This window comes from Mauremys mutica, chromosome 3 (genome assembly GCF_020497125.1).
Source record: "Mauremys mutica isolate MM-2020 ecotype Southern chromosome 3, ASM2049712v1, whole genome shotgun sequence".
NCBI lineage: Eukaryota > Metazoa > Chordata > Testudines > Geoemydidae > Mauremys > Mauremys mutica.
The window spans coordinates 94,135,708-94,155,343 of record NC_059074.1 but is presented as its reverse complement, the minus strand read 5'-3'; the positions used below and the strand labels follow the sequence as shown (position 1 = coordinate 94,155,343).

Sequence of the window (19,636 nt, the reverse complement as noted above, 5' to 3'; positions counted from 1 at the left end):
TGATGTAGGAGAACAGAGCAGCAAGGCAGGATCTCTCCCTAGCACACAACATAGTGCAAGCTGTCTACTCTGCCAGCTCATGTACTGACCTACTCCACCAAAGGGTGTCAATCTGCTGGTAAAGGGGTGCTTCCTGCAGCCCAGTTGGCTAATGGAACACTGCAGGTGGTAGCACATTTTAGTTAGAGGCACAAGTTTCTACTACTGTTCAGAAGGGAAAAGTGCAGCTGACAGTGCATTCCACTAAGCCAGTCCCATTCAATCCTGCCATGGCCAGTAGGACTCCCAGAGCAGATAACACATCCCTCAGTTTCCATTATCAGCTTTACAGGGCTAACCAGGGAAGGCTTGTAAGGCTAAAGTCACTGATAATTGTAAAGCTCTTTGAGATCCTTAGATGGAAGGCAATACAAAAGTGCAAAGCTGGTGTTATAATACCCTGCTGCAGCCTTGATAAAGTGGGCAGCTTGGTAGATGGCACTTTCTAACACTACCTTCTGCAGCTCCCTGGGTTTTCCATGGAAATCTTCCATCCATGTACTGACAAGGCTTCACCCTGCTCGGCTTTTGAGACTGGACAGCTTCACTTCCAGAAGAGGTCTGGCTTCTGGCCTTACATGTTCATTCCAAAACCAAAATACTTTGTTTCAAAAGCCAGTAAAGGTTGTGAAGTGTCAGCAGTCTAGTTCCATATTATACCATTTACAGAACTCAAGAACCTAATGAAAAGCTAAGAACACTTTGAATCCTGCACTTCTTGCATGGTAAAAAATAAACATATTGGGCCAGATGCTGTACTAGTGTAAACAGGCACTGCTCCAAGGAAGTCAACGGAGTTATGAATTTACACCAGGAGAGAATTTGGTCCATCCTGCTCATCAAGTACAGCCAATAAATAAAAATAAATAATAATAATGTGAGCTTTTCAGGGCAAGAATTCTGTCTGGTTTGTATAGCTCCCATCACAATGGGGTTCTGATCCTGCTCAAGTCTTTAGCTATCACTGCAATACACATAAATAAATAATAATTCTTCCCAATGAAAAAAAATGGAAATTTTCCTTTTCCAATGGTATAAAGCCCCTATTTCTACCTTCATCCCTTAAACTTATCAATGGCATGGCACTGAAATATTGCCTGCCCTTGGTCACAACTTCCTGTACTTTTCAGAGAGACATTTCACATTGTGGGATGGAAAAAGGAAATATTCTGGTGGCACACACATATAACCATATATGTGTCTGTGTGTATATGCATGCACTTATATACAAGGTAGGAACAAGAAGGGGAAAAGTGGTGTCAGCAAAATAGCTCAAAAGTAATGGGAAAATATAAAAATGTTTGATTACGGTATCTTCTGGAGACTCCTTTGTTTATCTTTCTATTCTTACATTAATAGTCCTTTTTGAACTAATAATAAAATAATGCACTTGTTCCCAAGTACATGCTGGAACTTGGCACTTGTGGGTTCAGGATGAGAACCCTTCAGTAGTGTTAATAAGTTGATGTGCTCAAGTGCAAGGCTAATTTCACCTGTTATATTATATTTCACTTTTCCTCAACTGGTGATTAAAAAAAAACCCTCTGACACAGGAGGCATTGCGATTGTCATTTTTAAGGAACCATACTGAATTTCAGTGAACCCACACTTTTGCTCATGAAGTTAGTAAACAATCAAGTATAACACAGAGCTGACATGCTTACAATCTGGAAGAGAATATAGAGAGATGACAAGTCACCCTTCACTAGTTTCTTGCTATGCTGTTTAAGGGTTTAATGGTGCTCTGACTCTAGTGGCCTTGCAAGGGTGTACATCCCCTCCATCCCGCTCCCCGCAACCAGCTGTACACACCATATTTCCCACTGCAAGCAAGTGGGCAAGGTGGGAATGAAGTGGGTGGGGACAAGGATCCATCACCAGCATACCTTTCAGGCTGGCCATTGAAATTTGCTGGGCCCTGAGGCGGCAGGGAAAGGCACCACAACTGTCACCAAATAATTATAAATGAGAGAGAAGATGACACGCAGGGAACTAAGACCCATTTACTTGTGTTGTTTTAACCGTTAACTTTAAGCCATCCTACGGGCTAGACGGGCAGGCATATGTACCTCCTCAAGCTTAGCTAGCCTTCAACCTCTAAAGAGAAGGAAAAACGCTCTTTCCTCTAAGAGAGCAATCCCCCTCCTTGGATTGGATAGTCCGACACCTTTGTAGCATGGTTAGCCCTACCAGGGCATATGCCCCGCTACCATAGCTGTCAGACGGCCAGGGTCACCGCTGCACCACGATGAGGCACTGAGGAAGGATTTTGCAGTGGTACCCATGAGAACAGAAAAGACCACCTGGTCGGCCTCCAAGAAGATGTGAAGATGACATTGTTAAACATTTCGGATGAACGTGGAAAAGAAAGGCAAGAATGTGAGAAGAATGGTGGACATGTTGTGATCGGCACAATCTTAATGACAGCTGAAGACCGATCGATCCAGGTGAGAGAGAGGATAACAATACTGAGGGCATATATGTACTGACTTCAGTCAAGCCATGTATGAGCATGGAGAGAGCCTCCCACCCAGCCCCCCAAAAAACCTGGATAAGCCTTCAAAGGGAAAGACACGTTCCAGTAAAATGTAACATTTCCCCTTAATATCCAGATCAATGATGTTAGCTTTAAAAATCTGTGGCTGTTTTTGCTGTACTCATCTCTCAATGTTTATTGCTTCTTTCAAGCACCTCTCTCTCTCTCTCTCTCTCTCTCTCTCTCCATGCTGTGGTACTTCAGTGACACATCAAGGTAAAAATAACAGCACTTTTGCACTTCTATAGTCATTCTTCCTTAGATGGAAGTATTTTAAATATTTTTAAAAAATCTTCTTTCCCCCCTGTGAAATAGGGTGGTATTGTTAACCCCCATTTTAGTGATGGTGAATTGAAGCACAAAGTTGAGTTGCAAAGGAGCCTTAGTACAAACGAGAATTTGGCACAGGAAGTTTAGTAGACACTAGAACTCAGGTTTCTGAGTACCAGCCCTTAACCAACAGATCATCCTTCTTCTCAAATTTGGTTCACCCAATCCCAGAGAACTTGAATGAGCTCTGAGGCATTTCTGAAGTATACATTATGGACTTAAAGAAGGTGTATGGGAGCAAGCTGAATGACGGAGTAATGACATTCTTGGCAGGATTTTAGTTTGTGAGGGCAATAGTTACTGAAATAGCAGAAAGAGTTAAACAAGAAAATAGTCGTCTCTGAGATACATACAAAAGCCTGGAAATTCACATACGGCTGTCACTCCACTCTTTGTTTGCTCTCTTGTTACTACAGATGTCAGAAAACAGTGTGTGCTGCTGCATACCATGCTGAATGCAGTGTAATACCAAGGCAAACCAAATCAGTCATGTGTGCTATTGGCTACCATATCAGTGGAATACCTAGGCAAAACAAGTCAGTCAAGGAGAGAGCATCAGCCTTAATTCAGAAAATGACAGAAGTAAGTAAAATTCAATCTTAACCTCAATGTCATATTAACACTTCATATTTAATACACCAAAGCCCTGGGGCTTTCTGTCCAGCATCCTAACTACTTCTCTCTCTGCAGAAGTTGCACATAGGGCTTTCTGTATTCAGTGGTTGGGAAAAAGAATTTCAGTGTACACTGCAGATGCACTATGCAGAAATCTGAAGGCATGCATTTCAGATGCAAAACATTCAGTTAAGTTACATGCACACAGAAACGAAAACGTTTTTGTTGTTGAATACCCTCTCCTGTTCTCAGGTGTGTCTACAACACTTACCCAGGTGGAAAGAATACAGAAAATAGATGAGTATTCTGCATTAGAAAAACGGAATGAGGATGTCAGTCAATTCATTGTTGTGCTTCTCTAGTCTAGACTAGAGATTTGCCTCCAGGGTCTGCCCTTGGCCCTCTGACTTTCTCCTCTTATGCTCAACCCCTTAGGTGAGATATTTTCTGTCATGGCGTCAGTTACCATCATTACAACGATGAGTCCTGCAGAGCTACATCTCCACCTCTGCTTTCACCCTCTGTGTCTCATAACTCCTCAAAAATCATGTGCAAGTTAAACATGTTTAAAACTGATTTTCTCATCTTCACCCTCCCGAGCCCTCTACACTTCTATTTTTTCCATCTCTTTTGATAACTCCGTCATAGTCTCCATCATTCAGGTTCATGGTCATTCTTTTCTACTCTCATAAAACTTGCAAAGTGAGTGAGGATTATCACGTCTCCCATTATACAAATAATAAACTAACATGTTCTCCTTTTCTCTATTTCTACTGCTCTCATCCCTCCCATTTCCAATGCACACAATGTTCTACAGTCAAAATTATCTTCCTTGCCCACAACTCTGAAAACACTTCCCCCTGCTAGAATTCCTCCCCTGACTTCCTCTCTCTTTCTACACCAAACTCAATCTCTTTGAACTGGATCTTCAAGTCTGAATTTGAACCAGTGTTGCTGAGAGCAGATTTTGACCCCTCATCCTCACTTTCAAGGCTCTACATTGTTCTTCCCTGCCTATATTTCTGCTCTCATTTCTTGATATTCCTACCCACCTATGCCCTGAACTCTGTCAACTCTGCCTTCTTATCATTCCATTTGCAGTCTTGTGCCTTTTTTTCATACTATCTCCCAAGCCTGAAGCAGCATTATTCCTCTAATGTACCAAGCCATCTTGGTCTCCTTCAGTTCTTTCCTAAAAAACTTACTTGTTTCAAGTATCAGAGGGGTAGCTGTGTTAGTCTGGATCTGTAAAAGCAGCAAAGAGTCCTGTGGCACCTTATAGACTAACAGACATATTGGAGCATGAGCTTTCATGGGTGAATCTGACGAAGTGGGTATTCACCCACGAAAGCTCATGCTCCAATACGTCTGTTAGTCTATAAGGTGCCACAGGACTCTTTGCTGCTTTTACTTGTTTCAGTTAGCCTTCCACCAATAACTAGCCAATCCTGTCCTCATGCTAAATAACTGTAAGATAACAAATTACACTATATATACAAAGAAATCCCAGCATACCAAGAGATTTGCCAGTTCCTGTTCTCTCTCTTTCTCCCCATTACTTGGTCCATATGTAGTCTAACCTATTATAAGCAATTTGGTGAGGGACCTTTGTTTCTTAAAGTGCCATGTACACCTATTGTAGAAATTACACTGGTTATGATTATTGTAATGAAAATCAGTGTAGCAGACTTCCTTAAAATGGTTTCCCAGGTTATAAATTGTTTGGGGAAATTATCTGTGGCATCAAGAACAACTATTATAAGGAATTAGGGAAGTGTTAACACATCAATAGTACCAGGATGCCTCAGAAGCCGATTTAACATACCTCTTCATGGATTTGGGAGAGAGATCCTTTTCTAGTTCTTTTGCAGGAGTGCTGTAGGAGTCCACACTGTATTCGCTGTCATCATCATACTCGTGGTCTAGCAGAGTTCTCGCCCATGTGCCCATGTCATAGGGTGGCAGCATCCCTCCAAACTCAGAAGGTAGGATCTCAGGATGAATTAGCTGATGCAGACTGTTGAGATTATTACCATGCAGAAATATCTGTACATATCAGGATAAAACCAAAAAAGTCACACAAATCAACACAGCACAAAGTAATATCATGATTATAACTGGTAATAAATATTTATACTGGGGCCCCGTTGGGCTAGGTGATGTACCAACAGAGGCAGACAGAATCCCTGCCTTGAGCTGTCATTTTGTGTCTATGAGCCTACAAATACACAAGTGAATCACTTTAAGCATATGAACAGTTCCACCTAAAGAGTTTGCAAGATCAAGTGCATAAGAAGACAAGCATACAAAAAATGAGAAGACACAACCCAATACACATTTTTTCTTTATGTTTTGTAATTCCATAAGAAATGAATAGTGAGTTTTACCAACTAGCCTTTAAACATTCTCTGAGTTCTATCAGGAAAAAAAAGTGGTTTAGGATAGTGGTTCTCAACCCTTCTTTACCCAGGTACCCCCCTAAACCTAAATAGGCAAACCTGCAGGCCCCCAACCAAAGGCGATCATGGGGGTCACAATTACAAGTGCTGATGTAGCAGGACACAGCAGTGGTGAGTTCCTTGGAGAGCTGCTGCCTCCTTGTGGAGTCAATGGCTGTGAGGTAACCTCTTCCGATGACAGGGGAAGAGCTCTTTTCTGCACTGACTCTGCAATTTTTGGTTGTGCACCCCCAACTGGCTGGGTGGCTTGCTGAGGTGAGTCAGGGGGTGGAGGTGGTGCTCCCTTCCCAAGCCCTGTCGCCTGGGGCTGAAGCATGAGCCCAAGTGCCCCCACTGAAGCCCAGTTTATTTTGGCCAGCCCCTGAAGCCTGCTGGGGGCCATGGACCGCGGACTGAGAACCATTGCCATAGACCACCTAACCAGGAAGATGTAGATGAAAGTTTTAAAAAACAAACAAAAAGCCACACACATCCAAAGCACAGGACTTGGTAGTGATCGGGGACTTCGACTACCCAGACATTTCTTGGGAAAATAATGCTGCAGGGCACAAAATTATTCACAAGTTCTCCGAACATACTGGAAACAACTTTTATTGCAGAAGGTGGAAAAAGTGACTAAGGGAGAGGGCTGTTCTACATTTGATTCTGACAAATAGGGAGGTTGAGAAACTGGTTGAGAATTTGAAGGTAGAAGGCAGCTTGGATGAAAGTGATCATGAAATGAGGTGTTCATGTTCCTAAGGAATTATAGGAGGGAAAACAGAGGAGTAAAAGGGAATGAACTTCAAGAAGGCAGTCTTTAGCAAACTCGGAGAATTAGTAGGTAAAGTCCCATGAGAAGCAAGTCTAAGGGAAACAATTATTCAAGAGAGTTTTCTGTTTTATAAAGATACGTTATTAAAGACACAAGAACAAACTACCCTAAAGCACAGGAAAGATAGGAAACATGGTAAGAGACCAACCACACTGCCTTAACCAGGAGATCTTAGATGACCTGCAACTCAAAAAGTCATACAAAAACTAGAAACTAGATCAAATTATGAAGGGTGAATATAAAAAAAAAAGCCAACACAAACATGTAGGGAGAAAATTAGAAAGCTCAAGGCACAACATGAGATTAAACTACCTAGAGACAAAAAGAGTAACAAGAAAACATTTTACAAATACATTAGAAGTAAGAGGAAGACCAAGGACAGGGCCGGTCCATTACTTAGTGAGAAGGGAAAGACAATAACAGAAATACACCAATGGCTGAAGTGCTGAATGCCTTTTTTGTTTCAGTTTTCACCAACAATATTAACAGTTATCTGATGACTAACAGTCAACATCAGTATAAATGGGGTAGGATCTGAGGCTAAACGCATATTAAGAATTACTTAGACAAGTTAGGTGTCTTGAAGTCAGCAGAACCTGAGTAAATACATCGTAGAATAGTTAAGGCACTGGTTGAAGAGATCTCAGAGCTATTAGCGATTATCTTTGAGAACTTGTGGAGGATGGGAGTGATCCCCAGAGGACTGAAAAATGGGAATAAAAGAACAACACAGGGAATTATAGACCAGTCAATTTAACTTCAGCGCCAGGCAAGATAATGGACCAAATAATCAAAACAATCAATTTGTAAGCACCTAAAAGATAATAAGGTGATAAGTAACAGTCTATATGGATTTGTCTAAAACAAATCATGTCAAACCAACCTAGTTTTCTTCTCTGACAGTAATAAGACTTGTGGATGAAGGCGGAGGAGCAAGAGACATGATATCTCAACTTTAGTAAGGCTTCTGATATTGTCTCATATGAACTTCTCAAACAAACTAGGGAAATATAGCCTAGATGAACCTACTATAAGGTGAGTGCAAAACTGGTTGGAAAAGTGTACTCAGAAAGCAGTTATCAATGATTCACAGTCAAACTGGAAAGGCACGTTGAGTGGGGTCCCACAGAGAGAGATCCCTGGAGGTCCTGGATCCGGTTCTATTCAATATCTTCATGAGTGACTTGGATAATGGCAGAGAGAGTGCACTTAAAAAGTCTGTGGATGATACCAAGCTGGGAAGGTTGCAAGGGCTTTGAAGGAGAGGATTAGAATGCAAAGTGATCTTGACAAACTGGAGAAAGGGTCTGAATTAAACAGGATGAAATTCAAGAAGGACAAGTGCAAAGTACTACACTCAGGAAGGCCTAATCAGTTACACAACTATAAGATGGGAAATGACTGCATAGGAAGGAGTACTGCAGAAAAGGATCAGTGGGGTTATAGTGGGTAACAAAATAAAGAGAAGTCAAAAAAGGAGCTTGCTTCTGATGAGCCCAACTGGTTGGGTTTGTTTTTTGGGTTTTTTTTGTTTGTTTTTGGTTTTTTTGGAAGTCCAGAAGAGGAGGGTTGGGAAAGATTTTTCAGGATATGGTCGTAATTGTTTAATGATACCCCAAGAGAGCCTACTTCCACACAGGAAAAAAGAACCCCACTGATTGCACACCCCTATTTGTCCCGCAACCCTCTTCTGGCCTTCAAACACTGCCCCCCACTCCCTCGCAGCTCAACATCAGAAGCAAGCTCCTCACAGACCAGGACAGCTATGTGGGTGAAACCAGACAATCTAACTCTGATTTAATTACAAATGATGTACATGATGCAAATTAAAACTACATCTCAGACGTTACTGTGGTATGCACCTACACAAATCCCTTTCCATAGGCATTTATACTGAACATTTTATACAGTATGTGCATTTGGGGGCTATCATATCTTTGGAGTAACTCCAATGATGTCAATGCAGTTGCACCAGGGAAGAATATGGCACTACATAGTTAAGAAAAAAAACCCTGAAGTAGTTTTTTAAATTATGTACTTATTTCTTATGAAAGAGCACTATTTAAAACACGTATCTGCCTATCACTCAATCTAGTGGGACTCACATACTTAAAATAAAACATGTTTTAAAAGCTTTGCTGAATTGGAGTATTGCAGGAGAAAGCCATGTATATTTTTGAGGCAGGAGAGATGCCCTTCATAACAGAAATCTTTAAAAGTTATATAGAAATACATTACACAAATACCAATTGGGGATTTTGAGCATGTCTATTTACAATATACTGTGATACATTTGCAGACTATAATTGTTTAACAATATAAAAAACAAGCAGAATACCCTCTTCCGCGTCTTCTCCTTTAAAAAGGGCCGTATAACTGTGTAGAGGGCATGGATATACCATGGTTGATTGACAAAATGAATTCCTCCAAACCGAGCTGGAAAACTGTCCTATAGAACATAAAACAAACACACATCATGAGTAAAGTAGATTCTTAAGAGAAGACAGATGGTGTGCATCAACTCAACTTTTTTATGCTGAAATGCATTCATTTGCTTACTTAACCTTAAAGAACTCTTTTCCAAAATGGTGTCCACTCAGTGATGGTCCAACATTCCATTCCAGAGTAGCAATACTTTTAGGCACACAATTTCCTGACAGAATGATTACAAAGGGCTTCACAGCACTGGGATGACCTCTTGATGTCCCCTCCAGCCCTGCATTCCTATGATTCTATGAACAGCATTCTAATAAAAAGGGTATTTTTGTCCCCTAGGTATACTTTACACATTTATGATCTGCCCAGAATCCACCAATGCAACATGTTCTCCCCTATCTGTCTCCATTCAATTTCATTTATCTTTAATCTTAATAGTAATGCACCACATTCCCATCTCTGCCAGTATTGCTGAAATACATTAGAAATGTCCCTATTTCCTTGTTCCAATCTTAAAATCAAATGTAAACCTAAGATTCAAGTCAAAATGTATATAATATTGTTTAAATTTTACAAGATTAAAATGCATTAAACATGATCATACAATATTTATGAGCCTTGTTCTCATCACATATTCACAGGCTATGAGCTGAAGTTTATGGCGCAAACTTCTGTACTGAACCAACCATTTCTTTCTAAATTGGTTTTGGCTGTTTCACCAGACACCTTTTCTAAAGAAACACAAGAGGGTGAAGAATTCATTTGTATGGCTATTTGCATGCAGTAATTTGGTTCTCAGGGCCAAAAACTGCAATACTATTGTATGATCAATGTCCGAAATAGATTGCGGTCCGTTAAGCTTGGTATTGAGTGAGGAAAAACAGGCAGGACTAGAATAACAGTGAAAAGCCAAGTGGCTGCGTTTATTTGGGGGATAATTACAACTTGGGCCGGGGGAGTAGGCAACTTTGGTTGGGATGGTATCAAAAGTACAAACACACCCCAAAACACAGTAATAATACACTTTATACTGCTCACCACACCACACCAAATAGGCAGACACACCAATCTTACAAGATAGGAATCGGGTTCATCAGGGCGGTACCCGGTGCAACACAGAAAAGAGACCCACGGGCCACTGCCTCAGCCACCCTTGCTTTCACACTAAGGGTAACCCAGAGTGTGGTGCGGCTGCAGCTGGGCAGATTCCACTCATTCAGACCGCGGGGACGGGAACCCCTTGGTCTGCTAATCTCCAGGTGGAGACAGCTCCCAGATTAATGCACTCCGGACAAAGACAGAGCAGTGATTCACACGCATAAAACAGTTTGCAATTAACAATTCACTAACAACTAGAACAACTATACAAGCTAGCTAAGCAATTGTGCAATTCTGAGCTCATTAATACAATCCTGATATCCTGAGTAGATACTTGGTACCGAGTTAGGGAGGGGAAAAATAAGAGGCTAGATAAGCTAACTGTCAGACATCAAAAAGCAAATACCGCACTCCAGGCGCAGCTGACCAGCAGAACAGACACCAGAAGCATGACGAGTTGACAGGGATCGGGTCCAAACGACAACGAATCCAAATGATACGACACGAGCGCGCTTTACCGGGAGGAGACCCTGGCCGAAAGGTTGATCAGGTCCTTCAGCTACCACACAAATTTTGGGGGGAAACCTAGTTTTATTGAGAGGTCTCACTCCCTCGTGTCGGTATCTGATTGGCTCCCTGGTCCCTCCTCCCTCCAGGCTCTGAGCAGTTGCCACCCCACGTCAGCAGGATTTGCACATGGCACACTGGAGTTGACAAGTAAACAAGCTTGACCCTTAGATGACTGGGTCCAAAAAGAGCAGGAAAGTGAGTCGCTGGGCAGGATTAACCTGACCTCCAGACGACCGACCCAAAAACCGGTTGCCGGGCAGAACCAGGCCTTCACACACAGAACTAGCCTGACCTTTAGATGGCCCAGCAGGAGAGAGAAAAAAAAGAAAACAGGAGAACATACACAGCCAGTGTTGCTGGGCAGGATTGAGTCTCTGCCCTCTCCTATATACAAGAACCTAGTCCAAGATGGAGGCAGTCCTGTCCTTTTAACAGGACAAGATGGCCGTGGACCGACAATTGGCCATCCAAAGCCATAACTTCGTATCGGATTGCGACAATCAAGAATGCATTTTATTTTTGAAAGTTGATATAGCAGGCAACAGAAACCCTTCCTTTCACTGCCCGGAAGAAAACTTGAAGAGGCTAGTGATTTCGCTATCTGTGTTCACGAATATTGCCACCAAACTCATTATATCCATATGTGAGCATATGCCCAGTTACTGTGATAGTCTACTTCCCTCTGATGTCTAGACTAGACCTCTTGCACTAGGCATTGGTGCAAGAGGTTTAAATATGCAATAATTTCAAGTGCCTCCCGGTTTCAGCTATATGTATATATATAACATTGCAGTTTGAGTACCAGTTTCTTTACACTTAGTTAATCCAGTTTGCCATTCCAGCATAGAACCAAAGGGCAGCATGCTGGGTCCCACTGTCCAAGTGAACATACCTTAGAGCTACTGAACAAGTCTTCAGACAAAGCAGGTATGTGTAATGTGGGAGATGGAGATACAAAGGGTAGAGTGGAACAAGGAAGAGGTAGGAAACCTATGGTCTCTATACTGTTTCCATTATCTTCCAGAACATTTCAGAGAATCAAGCATTTATCCTTATTCAGGAGATATGGAAGAACATAAGAATGGCCCTATTAGGTCAGACCAAAGATCCATCTAGCCCACACCTATCTTCCGACAGTGGCCAATGCCAGGTGCCCCAGAGGGAATGAACAGAACAGGTAACCATCAAGTGATCCATCCCCGTCGCTCATTCTCAGCTTTTGGCAAACAGAGGCTAGGGACACCATCCCTGCCTAGCCTGGCAAATAGCCATTGATGGGCCTATCCTCATGAATTTATCTAGTTCTTTTTTTGAACCTTGTTATGGTCTTGGCCTTCACAACATCCTCTCCCAAGGAGTTCTACAGGTTGACTGTGTTGTGTGAAGAAACACTTCCTTTTATTTGTTTTAAACCTGCTGCCTACTAATTTCATTTGGTGACCACTAGTTCTTGTGTTATGAGGAGTAAATAGCACTTCCTTATTTACTTTCTCCACCCCAGTCATGATTTTATAGACTTCAATCATATCTCCCCTTAGCCGTCTCTTTTCCAAGCTGAAAAAACTTCCAGTTTTATTAAGACATTGAACTAAGCTAGTCACACAGGACTTTAGTGTATGAATAACTATTCCTGTTGTTCTCCCCACCCCACCCCATTTACAGTTACATTCACCAAAACAAACTCAGAAACACTTATACTAGTGAATAAGGATGATGCACACCCCCCCCACACACACACATACACACACCATGAAGTATATGAAATATTTCTGGCTTATTGCTTAGAAAATGCGCCAGGTAGTGGGCAGAGGAGTTCCTAAATGAAAAGGTATCTATGCACATACTCTGGTTCAGTATGAAAGGTATTGGTAATCCAGCATTAGCTCAAAATGGATCATGTCCTGATCCTTTGGGTAACTGTCAAGTCACCATATTCCCTGCAGATAAAAGGAATATCTGGAGAAGGTACAACTTAGGGCAGTGCAGTTACCACCTACTCTTCCTTTTGAATCTGGTTTTGCTGAAGGCCGTGGATATGTGGGGAGTAACACTGACATAATCGATGTCATTGGATATGAGATGGTAGCTGCTGTCTTACTGTGCAAGTGAACCTACCCTAGAGCCACTGAATATTTCTTCAAAGCGTTTCAACAATTTTAAGGGCTTTTTTTTTTAAGTGAAACTTGTGATTTTAGGTACCTCAAGTTTTGGGTGCCCAGCTTGAGATGCCTGATTTTCAGAAAGCAGGTGGTCAGTACTTTCTAAAAACCAGGCACCTGTAATGTCTCCCCAATTGGGCATCCACAACTTGAGGTCCCATAAAGACTTAGATGTTTTTCCACTCAGCCTTGCAATGCCCCACTGACTTAGAAGTCCAAGTCTCATTTTCCAAAGTGACTTAGACTCTGATTTTTAAGTCCCAAGTGCCTAGACCAAAGTTACACAGCAGGTTAGCAGCAAGGCTGGGACTAGAACTCATGGATTCAGGCCCTTTGCTCAATCCAGTAGAACATACTGCCTTGTAAGAGCAGAAAGAGGCAGAATAAGTAGCAGAAGATGCTGGAGGAACACTAAGAACAGGCGTATTAGGGAGTGTAGCTCTGGAGCTAGAAGTATATCTGACATTCTGGCACTACCCATATATAACTAACTTTTACACCAGGGACGCATCAGGCAGATGGCCATCCTACAAATCAGCAGGTGAGAAATTCTTCCAAATCAACGATTCCTGTGTTTTTATCTAGATTAAGTCACCGGCATGGTGGCAGTTGCAAGTGCCCCTAGAGACATATTGCATGGCAGCAAAGCAGCCTGTAACCCGGGAATCACACTCTTCATGGACTCTATGAAAAAGAAATCCCATGTCAAAAACTGACAAGAGACATGTATCTAGAAAGGAGCCATGAAGCAAGCTATACACTTGACTGGAGAAGTGATTAGCCAGCAGATAGAGCATAACTGAATGGTTAAGAAGAATGTACTTGATCTCTTCCTTTATTCGCAACACAGGCAACTAATTACATTTGTTTGTGTGGGGCTTTTTCATATTAACCACTGAGAAACATCACTGACTGTGTGGAATAGTGCAAGGTAAGTACACAGCTAGTAAATAATCAGTTCTAAATACAGTCATTCCATGTATGATGAGCAGTACAGCTAATTAGTATTGTTCACAGCCCTAATGAGCCAAGGATTACAAATGCTGGTTAATAGTGTGCAGTCAGATAAAAGATAGAGTCCTATATGTTTACATGTAAGGTTGCCCGATAGTGACTGTTAAACTGCTCTCTTCTCCAAGGTCACCAATGGGAGTGGTCCTGAACAAACCGCCTTATTATAGCATTTTCAGTTCCAAGCCCAAGGAACCCTAACTTACAGCACAGTGGTTCCCCCTGCCTCTTCCACCCACCGCCACTTCTCATAATTTGTATGGTCTGTCTTTACATGCTTCTTTTCCAGTAACCTGCTGCTTTCAACTTCTAGTCCATGGCACATGCCAAAGAAGCCAGGTTTCTGCTCTTGAGTTGCATTGGCACAGTGTTCTAGTCCAGTACTCTCTTCTGTTCCGATTTTGCTGTTATCTCTATATACATAGGATCAAAGGGAAGAAACAAAGACTGCTACCCATAATTCATACTGCCTGGGTCCAGGGACAAATAACTGGGATCATTACACTACAACTGTGTGGATGTAAGCATCCTCTTTGGATGTGCTCAACTTTATGCCTCCGTGTTCAGGTATTCCTGATATTTGTTTATTTAATTCTTATTCAGTTTAAAATGTCTCAACACCATCAAGATGTGCACACAAGTCTGTTACCCCATGCTCCCACAACTGTTACTCTAATTCTCTTTCTACCCCTCCTCCCTTCCCCCAGTTACTTGTTACCACTTTGCATCTTATCTTTGGGTGTGTCTACACTATAGCAGCTGCAGCTGTGCCACTGTAATGCCATAACATAGTTGCTTTCTACATTGATGGGAGGGGTTTTGCCATCAATGTAGGTAATCCATCTCTCCAAGAAGAGGTAGTTAAGCTGATGAAAGTATTTTTCTGTTGACCTAGCTGCATCTACACTGGGGTTACGTTAACCTAACTATGGCACTCAGTGAAATTTTTCACAGCCCCAAGCAATGTAGCTAGGTTGATTTAATTTTTAAGTGGAGACCAGGCCTTAAATTTGATGGTAAGTTCTTGGAAGCAGGGACTGTCACCTAATGTGTGTTTGTACAAGGCCTGTGACCAGGGCCCCCTTGTTTTGACTGGGCTTGCAGGCACCAGTGTAATCCAGGTAATAATAATGAGTTATATTCAACAGCACAGTAAGGTACCCACCTCTCATTGAAAATGTGTTGGAGTTAAGGAAATCAGAACTCTAGGAATTTTTGAAAATCCCACCCTTTGCATCAGCACCTTTATCTATAGGAAGACTCTGCTTTCTTTCATATTAGAAAATGGGTCTTTTCAAAGCCTGCATTCTGAATTCCTTGGGTGCCAACCATCTTGGGGAAGTACAGTGCAGTACTTGATGGATTAAGCCCCAATTCAGCTTTGAAGACAATGGATCTATTCATGTGTTTTCCAGCTAAGCATGTGTTAAAGTGCTATGATGAATCAGAGCTCTAGCATCTGAAGGAGACAAGCTGGACCAGCCCTGTGGAACTTAGAGCCAAAACTGGGGCAACTGAATTCAAATATAACACAAGCCCAAAGTTACCATATTACATTATTAAAAGCTCAACTATCAGTGCTTCATTTGATAGTTCTTCCTGCGGACAATACATTCAGATCTCCTGCAGCTATTCAGAAGAGTCAAGCCTCAATACAGTTATAAGCAGTGTCTAACAGCACACTATAGTATAATTCTTATGCAGTATCTGTATATATGCTGTATCTTTGTACTGGAAACCTGATAAAGACACTAGAATGTTTCTCCCTGATATAAGGCACAGAGTTCCCAAACTTCATTTTTGGGATGTTAAACAGGAAAAACTGAAGAAAAACAGGGGAACAATTGAAAAATTCGGACTAGTCCAAAATGTTAACGCCCTGCCATGGAATTTTTTTTCCCCATAGCAGAAAATTTGAACTAATCTGGGAACTGAGAGCCACCATTGCCCACATTAGAGATGGATAAATCTTAGACCTGCTCCCAAACACAAATCTTCATTAAAGATATCCAAAAAAATTGCAGTGAAATGTGTGCTGTGTATTGTAGGATATTTGTAGTGTCCCTGAATATCTGCACTAAGGTCCTGATCCTGTATCTACTTACACATCTAAAGCTATCTAGGGGTGAAGCAAAAACCACAATTACTGTAGAAGGAAAAGCCTTCATCTGGAAGATTTAGACAGTAGTGAGATTTTATTTGGTACCCTGAGCATCTTTCCAATCCAGACAGGTAGGTCAAAAACTGCAGAATTAAAAAAAACTGATATTAAATAGGAAATCTTCTATCCAGACGTCAGGAAATCCAAATATCCTACAACTGGCTCCCTCAAGGATTTCAAACTCTAAGAATATGGTATGTACTTGAAGAAGTGGTTTTTTATCTGATATTCTTAGCTTCAGTTTTATGAAAGAATTTTACAGTGTTTTCTAAACCAAATAGAAAAATAGAAAAATATATTTTTATTATCACAGTCAGCTAAATGTGCATTACCTAAAGGCAAATTAACATCATTCATGGCATTCTGACTAAATAAGCTTTAATTATCTGCAACTGTAAGTAGACATCAAGCTGAGGAGATTCTGATGAGGCAATTTGACTTTTGGCAATCCTTTTCATTTCTATCATTCATTTTATCTTACAAGCCATATAGAAATATGTTTCCATCAAAAAAGATGAGAACAGCAAACAGATAGCATCTCTCTAATAAGAACATTGCTTCTTTTTTCACTGCATTATCTGTTTTAACTTCAAGTAACCTTCCATCTTTCACTTCAGTATGCCACTTGTAAAAATTATAGATCTGTGATATACTACTAAGGTCCACCTGATTGTAAACATTTGCATGATTAGGATCATACTTATATATGCACAATAAAAGGCAAATCTTACATATAGTCTATTTTATGCTTTCTTTGTCTTGAGCAAAAAGCTCAAGTTAAGCTTCACAATAACCTACGGAAGGCTGTGAGTAGAGGTGATTGAAGTTGTTTCCACAACAAGTTGTTCATAAAGAAAAAAAAAAACCTCACTGACTTTACCTCTCAAGGTTACTTCCAGTCCTACATTTCTATTATTCTTCACAAAAAACAGTTGACCAGGAAATTTGTTTGGTCTTTTTTAATTTTTTCAATTATAAATTGTTGGAAAATGCCCACTTTATTCCCTCTCCTAGAGAAGTGAGGGGAAAAGTTAAGAGAAATTGAAAAATTTACTTTCAGAGAGATCATTTTTAAAAGTGAGTTTCTCACTTCCATTTTCTCAGAATTTCAAACTCTCAAAGTGTTACTTACGGTGCAGAACCCCACCACAACTTTTCACACCTCTGCAACTTGGAAAACAGTAAGAAAATGGGGAAAAGCAGGTTGCTCCACATACAAATTTCTTTTAACTTTCTTGTGGGAAAACCATTATTTACCAATAGGATATTTTCCAATGGGGGACTTCTCCTAGGAAAATTCTCATGGGGAAAAAATTCCATTTTCCACCCAGCTCTAGTTGTGAATATTTTGTTAAATTATAAGGCAGGCAGATTTTACTGAAAATTGCACTGTGCATAAATATAGCAACAATATTTTCCTAGCATTTTGAATAAACACTGTGAAATTACTGCTCATGAAAGGTACCATATTGGTACTGCTAAAGAGAAAAAGTATCTCTCCACAAAATACATATAAAATAGACAAATGGAATGCAATTCAGTCTCCTCTCATTATACCACCTCTGTGCCTCAACTCTGATCCTGGGGGACCACCTCTGTGGAAGATGGAATATTTTTATCACCATGAACATGCAGTCTTTGATCTCTCTGCTTGAGGCTACTCAAAAGGAGCCAATTGCTGGGACAGTTTTAGTGATCCGGACATTTTCCAAGTCCATTGAGACCAAGGACATTTTACAGAGTCCACAGATAGTCTCTACCTTGTGCTGTGATTGTTCCAGAATTTAGCTGTATAACATCTGAATTGGTTACCTAGAGGTGAAAGACTCTATATCCCATTATCATATACCAATCTCATGAACCATCTAATTTCCACTTTATAGCAAGGAAGGAAACAAAGAGTTTCAGATAATGGCAAAATGAAAAGAGAATGAAATGGGGATAGGAGAAACATGAGAAAGATATAGTAATAGTGGGGAATGGAGAAGAGAATGGAAATGACCAGACAGCAATTAATTTGGGGAGGAATACATAAGATATGCCCCTACTTACGTGCAGGACAATATAAAATATTCGGGTCAATATAGCATGCCCCTTCCAACCAGGCTTTTCCAAAAATTGCACACAGGGAGACAGGAAAGAAGAAAATGAAAAAGTAGTATTTCATGAAGAGTCCATTGATTTCAGAATGATTTTTAAACATTTAATGGATTTTGTAGAGCTCTAACTAGATGCCCAGCATATACAATTTGTTGACAAACACCGTGTAAGTAAATCACAGGAAAAATAATGGATTTCATTTATTATTTCTGCATATCATCTCAGCAATTTTCCATAAGAATTGGATCCAAATATTTCCCTACAATTTTATAAGTTTTGTTATATAATGTCTGGTTGAAACTCACAAGCAGCTACTTTTGGTCTGCATTCAATATGCAGGATGGTATATATGTGGACATAACACAGTAGAGATGTACATATTTTTGGTGGAGAGAATATGCATACATAATATTTATGTAGATGGTTTATACCAAATCCTGGGATTTTCTACTTGCATTAGTTTTATACCAGTAGTGCTGATTTGCACCACACGTAACAGAAGACTCACATGCAGTCATGTACCAAACTCTATGAATGGCACAAGTATTAAAAAAGACGGACAGAAGAGAAGACCTCCCTGCAGCAACTATGATAGTAAACATTAAATCCTGAATGAGTTTTATCATATTTTAACGGATCAGTCAAGACCCATCCCTTCATAACTAAGTAGATAGAATACTTCTCACCAGCTGCACCCTCTATCAGTGAAGCAATATGACAAGCTGAAACAAAATCAGAGCCACTCTGCCTTGATGTGAGTAGACATGGCCTGTTTTAATCTGTCCACTAACGGAGGAGGCAGGTGGCAAGACAATCTGGAGACCATGTCACAGAGTTACTCTCACACCTCTGGAGGAGGAAAAACAACACACCAAGCAAGGAAGAGGTTCAGTCAGGCAATAACAGCAGCAAGGTCACAGCAGGAGACCAAAAACTGTCCAACGTGCTAATTTTAAGCTTTATAAATTGATGAATTGTATTACCAGATCTTATTTTAAGAAATAAATAGACAGCAAAAGTCATTATACGTCCAGTTATCAAACTGAAACATCCAAGCTAATGGACTGCGTAGAAATAGGGTTGCCAGCTTTGCAATTTCTGAAAACTGGACCTGCTCCACTCACTCCCCCAAAGTTCTGCCCCCCCCCCAGCCCAGGGACTGCCACACTCTCCCCATCCCACCAGTTACCTGTGGGGGTGAGGGAAGGCTCTCTCCATAAGCCACTCACACAAGTCACACAACAAGTCTGTGGAGGAGCTGGGAATAGAACTCAAGAGTCCTGACTTCCAGCCGCCTCTCCCCTGCCA

The 19,636-nt window shown here is 40.9% G+C and overlaps 1 protein-coding gene across 3 annotated transcripts in view; it reads right to left on the bottom strand.

The window, feature by feature from the left end:
- The window catches only part of CLVS2 (clavesin 2), a 55,163-nt gene that overhangs the window by 1,353 nt on the left and 34,174 nt on the right, over positions 1–19,636 (bottom strand). For all 3 annotated transcript variants that reach the window (XM_045010982.1, XM_045010983.1, XM_045010980.1), the window contains 2 exons: positions 9,132–9,242; positions 5,346–5,566 (listed from right to left, as the gene is read on the bottom strand). In XM_045010982.1, the coding sequence (XP_044866917.1) occupies positions 5,346–5,566; positions 9,132–9,242 (332 nt within the window). The remainder of the gene's footprint in view (positions 1–5,345; positions 5,567–9,131; positions 9,243–19,636) is intronic.